Genomic DNA, 20203 nt, shown 5'->3' with positions numbered 1-20203 from the left:
CTCCAGAAATGTTACCATTTTGCAAACTTCGTTTAGCAAAAGTCCGTGGGACTTCTATTTCATATGGTTCAATCACCCATGTATAATTTTGGATAAATACGATAAGGAAGGATAAGATATCATCTTGTTAATAACCTTGTAAACAGATAGGTATGGTAGGCATCCGCCTTTTTACGGACATTTTATGTTAAGGACAAGTTTTTATCTCGTCAGTATGAAAGTTGTGATGGAAGTCTATAAAAATCCTACTCGCCGCAAAGACAATAAAAACTACATAGAAAAATTAATAAAAGAGAAAAGAAGAAACAGTGCTTGTGTCAAGTTGGCATATCAATAAAATAACCATAAAAATTCTACGAAACGTAAATTGTTCAAACATCACTTCACAAAATAGTGTAATGTATAAATTTTCCGTTCAAAATGTCAATTTACACCACTGGCCCTGAATTAGAGAGAGACGGGGCGAATTATTGTAGTTATAATATAAGTAATATTTGGTTAAAATGCCGGTGTTCACAGCGAACATCCCGTCCGTTCTTAAGGTCGGGGATAAAATCGAAATCGGCGGTAAAATTAAGGAAAACGCTCGAAAGTAAGACATCGATATTTGTATTTTGTAATTTTCTTAATTTTAGGAATGTTACCACCCTTTGCTATATAGAGAAGAACAAGCTGCGATAGACATTACGCTGTGTTTATAATGACACAGCAGAAGAATCTGTAAGTCATTAAAACATGGATCCCAAACATCAGCGTATACATTATTGATGGTACTGTCAGGGCTAAATATCGAACCCTGAAAAGCCCAAGAGCCACTGGGCTAAAGAGTTCATTTTCTAAAATAATATCAAATATCATAAATAGGACATTACTGTGCGCACGCGCAGGTTACAATGCTTATACAACTCTCGCGCAGTTGACTTAATAACGCTTATCATTATGTCACACCCTAAGGTGTAAATCAGCATAAAGCAGTCTTTCCCTTATTTGTAAGGGACTCGTGCCCAGCAGTGATTAATTCAATTTAATTTTGTAGCCAGTTACGCTCACCGGACGGTAAACGATCTGTGGCTTAAGCAACCTTTGGCACTGTCACTCCATAGATGGGTGACCGCATAGTGGTATTTGAGCTGGGCATCATAGGACACGTAAAACGTCGGCCCCGGCTGTTGTCAACTAAGATAACAGTAGTTCGTTCAGCTTGAACAACTTTGACACTAGGTTGACTTACCATACGACAAACAAAACAATAAAATTTTGTGTTTTGTGGTCAGAATGTCGGTGAACCTGTGCGCTCAGGAGGGAGAGGAGCCTCGCGACGTGGTGCTGCACTTCGACGTGCGGTTCCATCGAGACAACATCATCTCACTGTCGCGCAAGAACGGCATCTGGATCGGCAGCGGAAATTATGACACCAACTATAATATGTTTGTGCCAGGTATAAGAAAAAAGACAATTTCTTTTAAAAGACAATAAGTAACTACAACTTTTTATGGTACTATGTAAACGATAATCGCAAAATAACGCGACAAATTAAGAAACTTTTCCTTTTTTAAGTCGTTTAAATATTAAGGTTTCGATCCCTTTTTTACTTGACTTTTCGGCCAAGTTGCACAGTACCTATAATAACTACACAACGGATAACAATTTATATGTATATCTTCAATGTATTGGAATTTTGACGGTCATAACTGCATAATTAAATTAAGTACATATGTTTAATTTCAAGTAAGTGTAAACAGTTTATAGAAATTAAGAAAAAACTGAACTTAAGGTATAAGAATGAGACCTTTCTGTGGAGAAAGGGGGAAAAATTGTATGTATGCCACTGCAGAACAGAAGTCTCAGGTTCGAATCCTGAATTGGCCTAAACAGATTTCAGAAATCCTTTTCGTGTTTATTCTTGGGCTTTCAACTGTCGTTTCTATGCCCCCAGGCACGATATTCCGCATAATCTTCGAGATAAAAGACACGGACGTGATCACCATCTACTGCCAGGGCAAGTTCCACTCAAACTTCCTGCCAAAGATCCCGCTCACCATGGCCAGGTATATCGTGGCCTGGGCCGATGTGGAGCGCATAACGCATTGCTACTTCCATCTTGGGAAACAGGTTAGAGATTGCTTTATAATTTATTATGTTTTAGTGATTTTTTCGTTTGGTTTTAGTTGAAATTAGTAGCCTATGTTTGATCTTATGTCTGTTTGATGGGTCTTCAATTTATATTCGTGTTGTTAAAATGTAACAGATAGCATTTAAGATCATTTGGAAAGGATAGGAAAACTTACTTTTTTTTGCTCGAGGCTCGAAGCATTTATTGCTCTGATGAATTTCAACGATGAGTCCTAAGTTTTGTTGCCAACTAGATCTAGACAGTATTTTTAAAACCGTCTGTGTAGTGTTTCGATAAATTGTCTTTATGCCGTGAAAGGGGGGTGCAGACATTTGCATTAATTTATTAAATTAAATCGAAAATTGCTAGAGAAAATGAGTACATATATGGTTCCCGGCTTTATGTAATAGAATTTCAGTATTTGATAAAGATTCTGGAGCGTCTCCATAAAAAACATATTCAAATTTTCTTCCGAAACTTAACTTTTGCGTTCATTATCTTCTTAAATAACATGTCGTTGTGTTTTTATTCCCGCAACTGTGATAATACTAATGATATTTGTACAGGCAGTCAGCGGCGATGAGCTCGGAACTCCAGGGACATACGTGCCGCAGTCACCTCGCCCCGCAATGGTTGCTGGCGACGCAGGGAAACGATGGTAAGGAAACACCATAGTGCACTCTAAAGCATTGTTCTTTCTTGATACAAGCGTGAAGGAACAAGGATTTTAAATTTGTAGTTTCCTGCAAATACTAAATGTTTTCTTCACCCAAACGAAAATGTGGCATCCGCTGTTCTTTTTTTAATACTACCCCCGAACTAAGAATTGCTGTTGTGTTGCGGGGCCTTTGGCAAACATAAATTTTTATCTGTCACGGATAATTTTCTTAGTAGTAATTGGTACCTTTCTCTCTTACCTCTATATTTTGTATTTTGTAAAAAAATCTAAGAACATACAATGAACCCCTGTACAATCATAACTTACCGATGGATACTAGTTCAGTATTTAATTTTGAAAACACTTACACAAATAGTATGCCTGGCTTTAGTATTTGATAATTACTTACTTGTTTCCAGTCAAAGGGTCCACAAGAAGCCCCGGCCCGGCTCACCACAGGTCCACTCATCAGCAGAGAGCTCCGACGAAGAACGGAAGCCGAGGCCGAAAGACGAGTGCCGAGCTGATCGCTACTTCTACGATGCACTTATGTGTCAACCCACCGACCACGCGAAATTCGCGCCAACCGAACCCATGAAACGACGGGACTCAAGTTTAGTTAGAAATAAAATAGATTATAATAGGAAATATAGGGATCTTTCGGACACAGAAAAAAATGACAGTGAAGATTATTCTGAAGAGATTGGATCGAAAAATATGGATTCATCTGTCGTTGAGTCAGATGATGTGCTACAAGAGCTAGGTTTGAAAAAGCGCGGGAGACGCGGCAAGTTCGCGCCATTCGCACAAGTTGTCAACTTTATGGGGAAAACTAAGAGAAATTAGTGTTGTGCCGTGTTCGTCGATTCTTAGTCGATGTTTGTGTGTTTTTTTTGTAGACTTTTGTTCGTATTTCGTCTCTAGTGCTGACCATTTTGTTACTGTCGGTAATTTAGTCGTTGTTTCAAAGTTTTCTATTTTATTTATAATGTTGTTATGAAACTTATTTTGTGATAGTGTTCTATAAACTTGTTATACTCAATTTAATCGTTTTATGTTTAACATAATATTTTGTGCCATTGTTTTTTTTATAATAAATAAAGTACAAAAAATGTTTTTGATTTTTATTCGTTTTCAAATTATTTACATTGAATACAAAAATTATAATAAGACTTAAAATTAAAAGTAAATATTTACAGAATTTAGTCGATTATATCGACTCGATTTGTCAGAAGATAAAAACATAGTCAAACTAAAATTTCAAATATCCGACTAAAACATAAATACAGGTTACTAAAACTAAATTAAAATCGACTAAAACATACTATACAAATAGTCATTAACAATTAGTAATTCGATTTCTGAACTTCAGCCATACTATTCATAATTTCTGAATATTTATTTTTACTTAAAAGTGACTTTATTCTGTACACTATAAGGTTGTATTTACAATAAAACAGTCTTCGCGAGGAGACAAGATTTGCGTTCGTGGGAATTCACATAAAAAGTATAATTTAGGGGCTGTCTTAAATGCCCTTGGACAGAGTAAATAATACTTTTAACAACTTAGTAGAGAGAACTGTGATGAAACCTTGTATGCAAAAAAAAAATTTAATCCATTTTAAGGGCATGCAAAGATCCCAACCTGCATTTGGCCAGCGTGGTGTATTCAAGGCCTACGATTTAAAAAAAAGAGATACACAGATTACACAGTTAAAAAAACTTTGAACCTCCTTTTTTGAAGTAAGTTTAAATTCAATCAAATCTCTATTACATGATTCTTATATTATAATAATATAAAATAATTTACGTAATTATACATCATAATTTAACTTGACAATTCGGCACAGGTGACTCTTCCCAAGGTCACAAGTCCCCCTTTTAGAAAAAACAGCTGTTTCTTTTCAAAATGCAAATCAATAACCGACACATGATCTCTTCATAGCAGTTCAAACCGGTTATAACCGCCGGTGACCCCTCACTCGCTTATTATTATTTATTTGTACATACATACTTAGTTCTGTGGCGCGGCCGGTATCCTATCCGCCTGCTGAATATGTGGTCTCGGGTTCGTTTCCCGTCGGGTAAAGTACTATTTCCTTTCCTTTTGAAGACAACTCTCGCACTTAGAATTATTCTTGTGTCGCGGGGACTTTTACAAACATACAAACAACGGACACAAAGTACAATCAGACCCGAAACAACTATTTGTGGATCGTACTAATATTTGTTCCGTGTGGGAATCGAACCCACGACCTCCCAACGCACAACACCTTCGGTTATAAAACGTGTGATATTATGTATGTACTCACTAACGCAAAGATAATAATATGGCAGTGTTTTCTACATAGTTTAATATGGATACCTGTATTATGTGAACACTCTAAAAACACTAAGCGAAATAAACATTACTTTGCTAAGATATGCCCGGTTTCTGAGGTACATTTAGCGGTAGTTTATCTATTCAATAGTGTTTAAAGTCATATAAAAAAAAGCTATTGAATAGATAAAGTACCGCTAAATGTACCTCAGAAACCGACAGTTAGTCGGCTTCCAGTCTCACCGGATGCAGCTGAATACCAGTGTTTTACATGGAGCGACTGCCTATCTGACCTCCACAACACAGTTACCTGGGTTATAACGCGATATTCTTGTAAGACTGGTTGTCAGACTTTCAAGCTTCTGACTACTGTTAACGACTGTCAAAAATCTTTCAAAATAACACCCACAGTTTAACGTGACTTCCGAAACAGATACGAACTCAATATGTATAATATGGTCACCCATCCACAGACCAACCTCGGCAAGCGTAACTTAACCTTAGTGTTCGATCTGTGCGTCTGTTGTAACTTAGGCACGAGTTCTTTCTAAGTTCCGAAACACTCGAACTCGGTATGTATAATACGGTCACCCATCCAATGACCAACCTTGGCAAGCGTAACTTAACCTAAGTGTTCGATCTGTACGACTATTGTTACTTAGCCACGAGTTTCTCCTAAGAAATTACTTCGAATCTTAGCAAAGTAATGTTTAAAGCAACGCCCCCTTGTGATTGTAAAAGGAACTACAGTGACATTAATGACAAATACTATTGTATTAGTTCGGGGAAAAAGTCTTTTCGCATTATAGTATGTATGAACTTGTAATAAAATCTCTTTGGCTTCAAGAATCCCAAATGAGTACACAGTTCATTAGGTTTCTTTCAGTGAGCTCGTGAGGTACCCAAATATCGAGCTTTTTTGTGTAGAGAAAAAAAAATATTACAAGTCTATACATACTATAATGCGAAAAGACTTTTTCCCCGACCTAATATTACAAGTGAATCTATAAAATGCTATAATGTGCGTACTAACCCACGGTTTCTGAGGTACATTTAGCGGTAGTTTATCTATTCAATAGCGTTTTTATATGAGTTTAAACGCTATAGAATAGATAAACTACCGCTAAATGTACCTCAGAAACCGGGGGCAAATGGCTAACAAAAAAATGCCAGTTTTAACGCCACTTTCTAGGCTTTATCTCATAGATAATATGACTTTATCTAAAACTGTAAAATTTCACCTAAATAAGCTATCTGAAAATGATTCAGAATTACTGAAACTGAAGCTTGAAAATGCTTATTTTATTATCTGCTGTCTCCCTTTCGCGTCTTGTACTTTTCATATTGGTATCTCGCTCTTTCATATTTATATTTTACTAGTTTTTGCTCGCGAGTTCGTCCGCTTGGTAGCGAAGCACGGAGACGCCCAGTTCAAATACAACTATGCGGTCACCCATCTATGGAACGACCGCGCCAGGGTTTGCTTAACCCACAGATCGTTTTCTGATCGGTGAGCACAGCTGGCTATGGGCGCTTCATGCCGGTGGTGACTTAGAACAAAATTTTCATACAAACAAAGATTTCGGCACGAAATCGCGGACAAAAGCTAGTCTTACCCTCTTATTCATAAACTCACTATAAACCTTTTTTAGTTAAACAACTACTATAATGTTTTCTCTCTTTCATTTCGCTAAGGAGTGAAAGAAACAAAACACTTTATAAGCCTTTCATAACTTCGTACATTTTTATGAATAAGAGGGTTAGAGATGTACATAATTTTCTTAAAATATACTAAAACTCACTTTCTCTCAGCTTTTAACGAACTCGCAGATGACATCGGCATGTTCTTCGGATACGCCTATGGTAATAAGTTGTTGTTTTGACACTAAGAACAGGCTTTCCCCATCTATTTCATGGTCTTGCAGCAATGACACTGTCTCCTTCCAGTTGTATTTGAGTAGGTAGTTTGATAGGTCTTCAACCTGGAAAAAAAAAAAATATAATAAGTATTTTATATATACAAAGTATTATTAATATTAGTAGCCAAATGTATGGAAAGTTGAATTATAGGTAAGATAAAAACTAATTTATTTTAATTGACACTGCTTCGATTCCCGACTTAGGCAAGGTGATATCGTTATTTTCTCATTATTACATTACTAAAGAACTGGCCCGACATCGTCCGAGTATACTTAGTACAAAATTATCCCGTCGATTCCATTCCCATGGGAATTTCAATCCCATCGATCCCATACAAACTTTGTTCTAACAGAACATATTAATTTGAAGAACTTACCGTCCATGACTTGACTGCTGAAACTTGTAACTTAGCGAATGGATCTCCTGAAAAAATATTATGAAATTAATTACATAAAAAATGTTTAAAAACGTCAACTGAAAATGATTTCTTTATAGAGCAAGGCTGCCCCCTATCGTTAAATAGACGCATCTAACACTTGTGTCGAAATTGAGTTATGTGTATAGTCTATATACCAATCTCGCCGACCTACCAACATATGTCGCTGACTAGTTGTCGGCGGCTTTCTTAAAAAGGTTCATTCTTTCATCGTATGGTTAGTGGTCAACCTAGTGTCAAAGTTGTACAAGCCCGAAAGCCTTTGACATGGTTTATCGCCTGCTATCTTAATTGACTACAACCGGGACCGACTTTTTACGCAGTAACGCTTAGTTCAAATACTACTATGCTGTCCCATCTATAAAATGTCCGTGCTAAGGTTCATATTCGCACTTGTAAATTTTTTTAATTATTTTATAAGTTTAAGTAGTTTAAAAATATTAATATGTATTACCATTATAATCTTCCACCACTTTTTCTTCTTGTACCTTATCTTCTAGAACGACACATTCTTCTTTCTTCTCTTCTGCCTTCTGTTCATTTTTCTCTTCTTTGTTCTCCAGCAGTAGGTAGTGGAATGGTAGTAACGGTATGTCCACGTGATGGTTGGAGGTCAGTTCCTCTTTGATGCACTCTTTCAAAAGGTCCCTCTCTGCACCTTCCGTTTTGAGGGATTTCGTGTTAGGATGGATTGTCTTCTCTTTAAGGGGTTTTCTTATCTGAAAAAGAAATTATTATTAAACTAGCTGACCTTAACTTCGCTTGCGTCACATAAGAGAGAATGGGTCGAAATTTTCCCCGTTTTTGTAACATTTTTTATTGGTACTCTGCTCCTATTGGTCGTAGCGTGATGATGTATAGCCTATAGCCTTCTTAAATAAATGGGCTATCTAACACTGAAATAATTTTTCAAATCGGACCAGTAGTTCCTGAGATTAGCGCATTCAAATAAACAAACTCTTCAGCTTTATAATATTAGTATAGATAGATTATAATAAGATAGAGGTAATTATTTGATAATGAGTTTAACTGTAAACAGTGATAGCCGAGTGGTATAAGTTGGTACCTCCCACGCAAGTGGTCGCAGGTTCGAACCCGAGGCAACACACCAATGACTTTTTCAAGTTATATCATGAGACTACTTTTGAAGTATATCTATCGTCAAAAGAAGCTTCCTCCTTTATTTAAGTCGGCTAAAAATAATTGTAATAGTTTTACTTACCGGGAAAGCGAAATTAGATTCTTGAATAACATATCCATCGACTACGTGCGTCAATATATTAATATTTTCTTGTTTTATAACTATTTTATCACTTTTGTCTGTCTGTATGTTTTCTACATCCTCCATTTTCTTATTCTCATCAATTTCAGTCTTTATCTGACTATCTTTATTTACAATTTCCATCGATTGCGGTTCAGCCTCGACTTTTGGCGTATCTTTTGATTCCGTAGTTTTTATTTCTTCAACTGATATTGATATTTTTGATTCAATAATTTTATTTTCATTTTTGGTTACAATTTCTTTAACTTTAGGTTGTTCAATGACCATTTCTGTTTTTGGCCCAACTTTTTCTACTTTGGCCTCAATTGGCCCAGCTTTGATCGGCTCAATTGGCCCCGCTTTGATTGGCTCAACTACAGTCTGAACAGGCTTTACCGGTTCAACCACATTTTGAACAGGTTTGACCGCTTCCACAACACTTGGTCCAGACTTACTTGCCTCTACATTTTGACTAATATTCATTGGGCCAGTTATATGTTGTATTTTAACCGGTATCTGCACTTGAGTCTGTTCAACACTTGGCCCAACTCTGATTGGCCCGGCTATACTTCGTCTAGTACTGTTCGGGTCCACAAAATGTTGTCCAGGGACCATAATATTTTGACCAGTCATATTTTGATTCATGATTGGTCCCACGTTTTGTCTGATTTGTATATTCTCAGGTATATTTTGTCGGTCGATTGTTTGTACGAAGTTTTGCCCAGGGTTGATTAAACCAAATGTATTTTGCAAAGTATTGATTGGTCCCATATGTTGGCCCGCTCTCATTTGTACCACCATATTTTGGCCTGGCATAGGTCCTGCTATACTCTGTCTCATATTTGGATCAAAATTCTGTATTGGCCCGAAGTGTTGTCCGGCCCTGATTAAGTCATTTGGTCCCATTTTGATTGGTCCGCTTTGTACTATAGTCATTTGTTCGGGATTGTGGCCAGATGAGGTCGGTAAGACCACATTTTGGCCTGACGTGATCGGTACGACCATATTTGGACCAGAATTTGGTATGACCACGTTTTGTGTGGATGTGTTTGGCCCAACATTTGGCCCAGGTTTGGCCATTTCAGTGGCGTTATCGACCACCATTGGTTTGACTTCTTCAATCTTATCTTGTAATACTCTGCCCCTAGCTTGAGTGAAAACAGTATTTCTTATTAACTTCTCTTTTTCCTGCATTTCTTTGCTTTCAGTCGAATTTTCAAGATTTTTGTTCATTTGACTAAATTGTGGGCCTTTTGGCCTGTGGACTGGACTAGTGTTGGTCCCAATCTCGTTGACCAATTTCGTAACAGTAATACTTTGGGAATTAAAATTAGGTTTTAAGGCGGCCATTTTTTTTTGTATTTCGTCCGGAGATTCGCTTTTGCGTTTCCTATTGCTGTTTAATTGTTGGATAATATAGCCATTTGGAGAATTTTTCTCGTGATTATAAACAGGTGAATTTTGTACGGTTTGTACAGGGATGTGTTGCATTTTAGGCGAGTTGGCAACGTTTTGGACCAACTGTGGTCGTGGCTGTATCGGCCTGTAGTAATTTGGGACAAAATTCCTCACATTTGGTACAACATTTCCTATTGGACTGTTCACAGTTTTTGGTTCCGGCGTATTTTCTCTTACTTTGACCACAGGTTGGACATTAACCACGTTATTTGCCCTCATTGGTGGTCGAGGCGAATATGTTTGGCCAACATTTGGTCCGGTTTGTCCAACATTTGTTCCAACGTTTGGCATGTTGGTGATTTGTTGCTGCATTGGCATTTGGTTTACAGTCATTACTGGTCGTTGTAAATTCTGTTGGTGCATTTGTGGTCTCATGTATACCTAAAAGAGAAATAAATATTATTTATAATTATTAAGGAGTCATAGTGAAATGGTCTAAGAAGTGTCAAATCATATGGTCGTGGGAAACGCAGCAATGACTTTTCCAAGTATTCTACACAGAGGGACTGCCTATCAGACCTCCACAACAGTTACCTGGGATATAACACGATACCCTTAGTTAAGACTGGTTGTCAGACTTTCAAGCTTCTGACTACTGTTAACGACTGTCAAAGATCTTCGAAAATGACAGCCGGGACCCACAATTTAACGTGTCTTCCGAAACATGGAAGAACTCGATATGTATAAAATGGTCACCCATCCACAGAACAACCTCGACAAGCGTGGCTTAACCTCAGAGATAAATCCGCGCGGCTATTGTTAACTAAGCCACGAGCTTCTTAACATAGGATAAGTCCAAGAAAATGCTCACCTGTCTCTGTAGTTCAACATTTTGATTAACAATTTGATTTTGCACCGGCCTTACATTCTGTATTTGTCCATTCTGATTCCTTTCCAAGCCTTGCAGATTTTGCACCATATTGGGCACAATATTGGCCAACTGCATCGACCTTACATCTTGTGTTGGCCCCAACATTGGCTGTTGGATAGGGTAGTTGAAATTTTGTTGGATATAAAGTTGGTTCTGGTCGATTGGTTGTTGGACTTGTTGGACGATATTGTTGGGTAGTTGGTGTACGTAGACCACTTGGTTTTGTAAGGGCTGCCGTTGAATGCTGTTCTGCATCCATGGGGGTGGGTTTTGGGGGTTGATGAAGAAGGTCTGGTTTGGTGATATCTGGTCCCCTGAAATTTGAAGATTTTTGTTAGATTCTGACAGATTATAACAAACTAGCTGACCCGCGCAACTTCGCTTGCGTCACATAAGAGAGAATGGGTCAGAATTTTCCACGTTTTTGTAACACTTTTTACTGTTACTCTGCTCCTATTGATCATAGCGTGATGATACAAAATATGCTTTTTTTTCACGAAAAATAGTCTCAAAATTATTTATATCTCTTAATATATGTAACGAAGTTGCGCTAAGGCATATCCGTCATTTAAACAGTTGCCATGACAACGGAATTTTGTTAATTCAATGTCATTATAATGTTGATTATTCGGGACTAAGTTCGCCACATGAATTTTCCCGGGAAATGCGTCATTTTCCCGGGATAAAAAGTAGCCTATGTCCTTTCTCGAGTATCAAAATATCTCCATACCAAATTTCATGCAAATCGGTTCAGTAGTTTAGGCGTGATTGAGTAGCAGACAGACAGACAGACAGACAGACAGACAGACAGACAGACAGAGTTACTTTCGGATTTATAATATTAGTATGGATTAGTGCCTGTTTAGCAGTTAAATCGTGCTAATATATTCAGTCTTACTTATAAACGTGTTGTAAGCTGTGATTAGTTACACAGTGTGTTGTCACTTACAATCAATGTTGTAACTGTATATGAGTGAACACAAAACACTGTATAACTAATCACAGCTTACAACACGTTTATTAGTAAGACAGTTATTATGAAAAAAATATGTTTGTAAGCCAATTACACCAAAACTACTGAACCGATTTTGATAAAATTTGTACACACTGTACTGTTTACTGCGGGAAACCTTTCCATGCGGACGCTATTGCGAGTAGAGGCTAGTATTAAAACAAACATGCATATAGTCTATCCCTTTCATTACTCGAAGGAGAGAAAGAGTAAGAGATACAAATTAACACAGGAGTGAAAGAGACAAAAAATGCCGTACAAATACAAACTCACCCGGTTGTACCAGTATTTGTGTCTCATACACCAGTCTGACTGGACACAGTACCATTTGCTGTGACATCGCCTGCCCTCTGTCGAACAATAATCGCTACTTAACATATTTGAAATGTAAATGTACAATATACTGCAAAGTTGTGGTCACCCATCCAATGGCCGTCCTCAATGTGTGTTGCTTAACCATTGGTAAACTTAATAACAGATGATAGGTAGGTCTAGTAAGGTTGGCAACACTTACAAAGTATTTAGGATTAAAGCTTTTTACTATCTACCACCCCCTCCCCTACCCCCTTCCAGAAAAGAAACCCTAGATCAGCCTTTTATAAAGACTAGATTATTTGTATCACTCAAATACTTTTTTTGCCACGGGAATCGAATCCACTATTCTACATTTACCGTTTTTTACATCTACAGCTAAAGGTGTGCATATTATAAAAGTGTGACTACGGGAAACAGCTGAACCGATTTTGAAGAAATTTTGTATAAGAATAGTATAAAGATAAAGATATCTCTGCTCACCCAAGTTGTTCATGTTGGGGCACTGGCTGCTGCATCTGCAAAAAACAATTTAAACAACATAAGCCAAGTGGTATAAGTTGGCACCTCCCACGCAAGTGGTCGGCGGTTCGAACCCGAGGCAACACACCAATGACTTTTCCAAGTTATGTGTGTATTAGAAATAATTATCGGTTCTAACGGTGAAGGAAAACATCGTGATGCAACCTTGCATGCTTAAATATTTTTTTGATGGCACGTAAAGTCCCCAACCCGCACTTGGCCAGCGTGGTGGACTCAAGGCCTAACCCTTCCCTTATAACGGGAGGAGACCCTTGCCCAGCAGTGGGACATTAATAGGCTTTTTTTTAAATTAAATGGCCGTGTGTAAGTTGTCCAATGATATTTATTTATTAATTTTTAATATCCAGAAACAAACCAAATAATAATTTTTTTTACGACCCGAGAATCGAACTGGAATCCTCACAATCAAACATGTTACATACTCTACTATGGTATTTGGATAATAATGTCCTACGCTAATAAAACCGGTCAAAAAAATTACATCACTACTTCACCCGGGAATAGAACCCCACACGACGTCCAGACATCATTTTAACAACATCAATAACACACCTAATAATCATAACTCAACAAAGAATCGAATCGAGATACCTCACAAGTGACAACCGTCTCTATCACCACTGAGCCAAAGGTACCTTTTACATAGTTTATTATTAACAATCTTCCCCTAAGTAAGGGATAGCATTGGGGTTCGAATCCATTGAAAAAAAATAACTCGAGGGTTGTAAAATAGGGGTGCAATAATAGGAACAAGAAAAGGGGTGAAATTTTGAAGGGCGGAATAAAATAATTATTTGTTAAATTATAAGCTGTCTTCATGGTGCAGTGGTTAAAAGGGTCGCTGTGAATTATGATGAAGAATATTACAAAAAATATTCACCCAGGTATCGAACCTAGGACTATACATCTAAACCTACTTAAGAATCACTACTAACAGTGATAGAGAATTTTGAAAAAAAAATGCCTACTCAGGAATCGATCCTACGACTTCACAATAAGATACCGATCTGCAGACTAACTGCACAACAAAAAAAAATGAAAAAAAGCCTATCGTGGAATCAAATCTACGACTTCGCTATAAGTTATCATTCCGTCAACCAAATGCACAACAGAGTAAAAAATTAAAAAAAAAATTGCACGAAAATCAAACCCGGGACCTCTATATCAATAGTAAACATTCACAATAAACTTTATCTAACATCTTATTCAAAATGTTTTACAAAAGTACTTTTACAAACATACAAACAACGGACACAAAGTACTTACAAACATACTCGAACTACCTGAGATTTAAATAACCATCGGATAAGTCTTAGATAACTAACCCCCGGTTTCTGAGTTACATTTAGCGGCAGTTTATCTATTCAATAGCGTTTTTTTATATGAGTTTAAACGCTATTGAATAGATAAACTACTGCTAAATGTACTCAGATACCGGGGTTAATGAGTCTAGCCTTTCTTCCAACTATGTTGGAGTCGGCTTCCAGTCTCACCGGATGCAGCTGAATACCAGTATTTTACATGCAGCGACTGTCTATCTGACCTCCACAACACAGTTACCTGGGTTATAGCACGATACTAAGCACACTGGTTGTCAGACTTTTAAGCTTCTGACTACTGTTAACGACTGTCAAAGATCTTTGAAAAGGACAGCTGGAACAATTAAACGTGCCTTCCGAAATACGAAGGAACTCGATATGTATAGTACGGTCACCCATCCATTGACCAACCTCGACAAACGTAGCTTAACTTAAGAGATCGATCCGCGCAGCTATTGTTACTTAACCACGAAATTCTCAAGCAACAGATATCTTAACTGAGAGAATTTGAACTTTAGTTTTCATATACTTTATCCAGCAGTTAACTTATCAGACACTATTATTCATAACTAATCCATAGAATTTTCGTATACGAAAACACGACACTTCGACAATCGTAACCAAACAAGGCCCTTACAGCCAGTTGCGCTCACCGGTCGGTAAACGATCTGTGGGTTAAGCAACCTTACCGCGGTCATTCCATAGATGGGTGACCGTTTAGTGATATTTGATCTGAGCGTCTCCGTGCTTCGGAGGGCACGTAAAAAGTCGGTCTCAGTTAATGTCTATTAAGATAACAGTCGTTAAGTCATGTCAAAGGCTTGGTTTGAACAACTTTGACACTAGGTTGACTAATCATACGATAAAATAAATAAAAAGTAGATCGAAATTAACTACAACAACGTTTTAAACAACTAAATTAAAATATCAAAATGGTCCAAGCAATTTCCGAGAAAGGTGTTTCTAAAACGACAAAAAAAGTTAAAACTACGCCAAACCACCATCTTAGGTTCCCATAAATCATTAAGATTTCAATGAAAAAAAAAAAGATAACCTATTAACATTTCCTTCAATTAAATTTCGACTTTATTCCTTTAACATAAGCGTTTAAAATCCCTCAAAGGGACATATTTGGGAGATACAAAGGTGATATCTATACACCAATAGAATATGAATCTTAAATGTAAGTAAATAAGGTTTATTTTTGTATATAAAAGATGGTAGTAATAATAATCCCTTGGCGGGAACGGCAGACATTTTTTTATTTTTTTTGGGCTTACACTAGTGATGTGGTGAGAGTCGATAGTTTATAATTATTGTTTTTTTATTAGTTTTGTTTTTAGTATGATTACTTATTAGTATGTTGTTTTTCTTTATTTATAAAATACTAGATAATGGACTTGGCCGTACTTCATTTTTATTTATGATCGACGCTATAACTTCTCGTGATAAAAGCTATCGCTCAGCAAAATGTTTGTCAAAATCGCTACAATCATTTTGAAGTATAAACGCAAGCACATTTTCGCAATAATTGTAAAGGTATTAGGAGTGATAATACTGTCTAGCATAATATCTTGTTTTGATCTATCTTTTTGAACAGGTGATCATTTTAGTACAAATATTAAACACTTAAAAATGTCGCAGTCTTTTAGGATGATGTTTTATAACATACATAATTATATTGGTACATGTATAATCACGCCTCTTATACCCGAAAGTTAAAGCAGAAAGCAGAGGCGTATTAATAATATCCACGTTTCGACATTAAAGAAAATTACACTTTGATTGATCCGGGAATCGAACCCACAACAACCAATCCTGCCACGGAAGTAGCTAACTTTCAGTCAGATGTTTTTATCAATGTAATGTTTGTTTGTTTGTCGTATGGTTAGTGGTCAACCTAGTGTCAAAGTTTTTCAAGCCGCCCGTAAGGCCTTTGACATGGCTTAACGACTGTTATCTAGCAGACAACAACCGGGACCGATTTTCACGTGCCCTCCGAAGCACGGAGGCGCCCAGCTCAAATACCACTATGCGGTCACCCATCTATGGAATGACCGCGCCAAGGGTTGCTTAACCCACAGATCGTTTACCGACCGGTGAGCGCACCTTGCTATGGGCGCCTCATTCAATGTAATAATAATAATCTACATACACATATCCTAATAATAATTATTAATTATATCAATAATAGATAGTTATATTGAAGTCAATGTCATTTCGGACAATGACTTTCTTTATCAAACTGTCATTGTTATCGTGACGTCATCATGACAGTAGGTGACAAACAATGTTATTGTTTAATGTTAATACATATACCACGTGGTGTAATATTTTTGTTTGGTTATTTTTGCAAATGTGTTTTGGTTTAAGTTTTTACTACTCTATAAATTGATTTGCAATTCCTGGTATTAGGGCTATTAAAACATTACTTTGTCTTTTTTAAAATAAAGTATTTTTTATTCTAGAGCTATATAGAAAAAATAATAAAATATATTAGAATATTGAAAATGGCTTGCAGATAATACATGGCTTATAATTATTTTGTTTATTTTTAATATTTTTCTGTAAGTTTTTTTAGGTGTATTATCGTTGGTTTAAAATAAATGATTATTTTTATATTATTGTTATTATAATGACAATATAACCTTTTTTTAGTACGAGTTGTTAGTATGGGTGTTCTAAAACATTATTAATACGTCTAATCTAGTACTATAATAGTTTTAATTAAAGGTGTTGCCCAGCAGTGGCAGTATGTAGTAATAGTGGGACAATAAAATTTTAATTACTTAAAATTTACTCCACAAAATTTTTCGATAACGGTTTCCATAATATCGAATTTAAATGATATTTCATTAATAAACCATAGCTAGTTATAATTTAATTTAACTAACAGGATAAAATATTAATCTTAATTAAAATAATAAATATATTAAAGTCACTTTAAATATAATCAATATTAATTCAACTATATGAAAATATTGTCGAAATAATCCACATAGATAAAACTATATTAATTATAAAAGCCAAAAACATATATTTTAATTTAAATCATCATAATTCACGAATATTTCCTGCAGGAAAAACAAAGAGCATAATTATCCCTAACGCAAATTTTACAAAAATCCTAATAAAATTAAAACATAAATAATGCTCAACCGAGAATCGAACCTAACACTACACATTACACGAACACTACATCCACTTCGAATCAATAAACAAAGGTAATAAAATAATTTCATAGTAATAATAAAACTTATGATAACAATATATCGATAAAAAACTGTCCAAATAACAGCACTAGCACAAAATGTAGGGCGCACAGGGACACGCCATACCCCGCCGAGATCTCTATAAATAAGTTCCATAAGAAAGACAGAGACACCCCTATATCAAATACATAACGCTAGAACGAGACGCAACACAACATCAAAACAAAATAATGCACGAACAGCATTTTAGTCTTTAGTGTAAAGAAATAAGAATGTCTGGAGTCATATGACAACAAGTGACACTCGACGCCGTACTGTATATGCTGGCATAAACAAAACAAACGTACACTAAGTTATTATGAACAACACTATAATAAAAAAAATAAAACAGCTGCTCCAACAAAAAAAAAACATCGTGATTTAAAAAAAAATCTCACCAAAAAGCAACGGCATCTATAATCGAATGCCCATTTCAAATAACCGTGACGTCACGCTCGAAATTCAAAGTTATTTCAGTGTTACAACTCGATACGTGGAATAAAATGTGAATTTTCGACGTTTCCCACCAAAATACTCGATGAAATGACAATTTTACGCGAAACTTTTATAAAAAATAGGTGCAAGCGACTTACCGTAACAGTTCCTCAGCAATGGTGTCTTCATAAACGTCAAAAAACTATAGAAAACGTATCAAAACGTCACGATTAAAGTCACTCCGGACATCTTTCGAAACGAAATGGCTGCACGAATAACATAAAAGATACGACCACACCGTATCGCTTCCCTACCACGAGACTTCAAACGACAGCCCCTAAGCGACAGAATAGCGACAAACGCGTACAACGGACTATCGATTTTATGTAGCAAAAGATATTTTAGTACAGAGCTCGCCCAACCAATGATAAAACACTGAATAACAAGCCACCGCATTGGACGGGACGTGTTTCGAAATTCAAACACGTTCCATGACCCCAATATCCTCTCGGCGTGTCGAACGGGGCAAGAAACATATACCTATCTCTGTCACTCTAACAATGTTAATCTTGCAGTTAAAAAGAGAGAGTAGATGACTTTTTTTCGGATTTAAACGGAAAGACGATTGTGGAAATTACTTTTATCATCATCATGTGATTAATTATGTACTTTATTATGTGGGAGTAAGGTCGAGAACGGCGCATGTTAGATCGTTGTTCTGTAGCCAGTTGACGTGAGCACACCATGGCCGATTTGTTGCATTATACATGCCATTTGGGCCTATTTGCTGACTCAAAACTTCTTATTACAACGACCAAGCATTTATTTAATGTTTACGAGCTATCAACCATTTATTTATATAAACTGGTTTATACATTTACTAGAATTAAATGAATGAGTTCATGTTTTATTCTGTGGTATTAAGTTGCCGTCGGGAAATATGAATGATGAATGATATTTTGAATGAAGATTATTTTATTTAAATCGTGTTTAGGGGAGCGTTTTTACTTTTTTTATTGAGTAGTGATGGGGTTATTCATTATTGATAATAGCATTTATTGAAGAAAAATAGTTTTTTTGAAAAATATTTAGCATTCGCGATTACGATACTAAGCCGTTTACTTATTTGGATATTATTATCAAAATTAAGTAGCAAAATACAATAGACAACAGGATTAACAGAATCGTGTCGTATTTAAAGAAGATTGTTATTTTAAGAATAAAAGGAATTATCTTAGACTTTTGTTAAAATGTAACAAATGTTTTAGCGACACAGAAACTCAGATCTCTTTTTAATAATAAGTTAATACTGAGATAATCCAGAATTCATATTTAAAAAGGCTTTACGTCGATATTTTCGGTCCCATTTTTCTAACACAGGACGTTTTCATACTAACCGATTTAAAATAATAATTGAGACACGTACATTTTTGTAAACGAGATTACCGAGATAGGAAGCAAACCTTACATGCATCAATATTTTTGTTCAGTTCGATAGCGAACTTGAGCCGATTCCGCCAATTAAGTAAGTATCTACACAGTAAGTATATAAGTATTCATAAAAATAATAAAATGAATATTTTTGAGTCGCATTATTTTGACTGTTGCTAGCTTGTTGAAAAAAAAAATACGATACTGAGGTCTGAGAACTTTTGAAGAAACCTTCTTTTAAAGTGAATTAAAAATTCGAGCAAGCCTGAGTTCTTATCTACTGGAATTTTTGTAAATGACTGTCAATTTGCAGCCTTCAGGCAATTTTCTATTCGAAATATTAATTTCAAGAATAAAACTCAATCATATGACGGATACGATTTACTAATATGGATGTAGAAATAAAAATCTAAGTCAAGAATTCGGTATATTGAAAACTTTGACTAGGTTTACATATTTAATAGTAAACTTACGACTCGTACCTTGTTACGAGATGCTCAGTTCAAATACCACTAACTGATCATCCGTATCGTGTGTGCGACAGAGGTTGCTTGCTTCACTGATCGTCTATGGACCAGTCACTGGCTATTATAAGCATTAATATTGTAGATTCTTTGTTTTTATAATAGGTCTGAAAGCCTAGAATGAGTCTGCTCCTACTGGATATTCTAGGGTGATATTTTACGAACAGACACAAAGTATTAGATAAAAATGAGTAATTTGTGATTACACTTTGTAATTTTTCTGTGTGGTATTGAATCCCCTAGCCTCAAGCACAGAGTTAGCGGCATGGCGACCACCAACCATAACCACTGTGCTAAGGTCATAGTCGTTTGTCGGTAATTAGATAGGTACACTTTTTA

General features: G+C 36.1%; 2 protein-coding genes across 2 annotated transcripts; one reads left to right on the top strand and one right to left on the bottom strand.

Moving 5' to 3' along the window:
• Positions 1-314: 314 nt before the first annotated feature.
• On the top strand, positions 315-3888 carry LOC142984603 (uncharacterized). The gene is made up of 5 exons (XM_076132342.1): positions 315-592; positions 1275-1438; positions 1937-2112; positions 2680-2771; positions 3191-3888. The coding sequence occupies exons 1-5, from the start codon at positions 504-506 to the stop codon at positions 3615-3617; spliced, it is 948 nt and encodes a 315-aa protein (XP_075988457.1). The 5' UTR covers positions 315-503; the 3' UTR covers positions 3618-3888.
• Positions 3881-18265, bottom strand: LOC142984602 (uncharacterized). The gene is made up of 8 exons (XM_076132341.1): positions 18068-18265; positions 12845-12879; positions 12323-12399; positions 10978-11351; positions 8670-10547; positions 7902-8166; positions 7388-7434; positions 3881-7073 (listed from the first exon to the last, which is right to left on the bottom strand). The coding sequence occupies exons 2-8, from the start codon at positions 12877-12879 to the stop codon at positions 6900-6902; spliced, it is 2850 nt and encodes a 949-aa protein (XP_075988456.1). The 5' UTR covers positions 18068-18265; the 3' UTR covers positions 3881-6899.
• Positions 18266-20203: the final 1938 nt, after the last annotated feature.

Source organism: Anticarsia gemmatalis, chromosome 27 (assembly GCF_050436995.1).
Source record: "Anticarsia gemmatalis isolate Benzon Research Colony breed Stoneville strain chromosome 27, ilAntGemm2 primary, whole genome shotgun sequence".
NCBI classification, from domain to species: Eukaryota; Metazoa; Arthropoda; class Insecta; order Lepidoptera; family Erebidae; genus Anticarsia; species Anticarsia gemmatalis.
The sequence above is the reverse complement of the archived record's forward strand: the minus strand, read 5'-3'. Positions and strand labels throughout refer to the sequence as shown.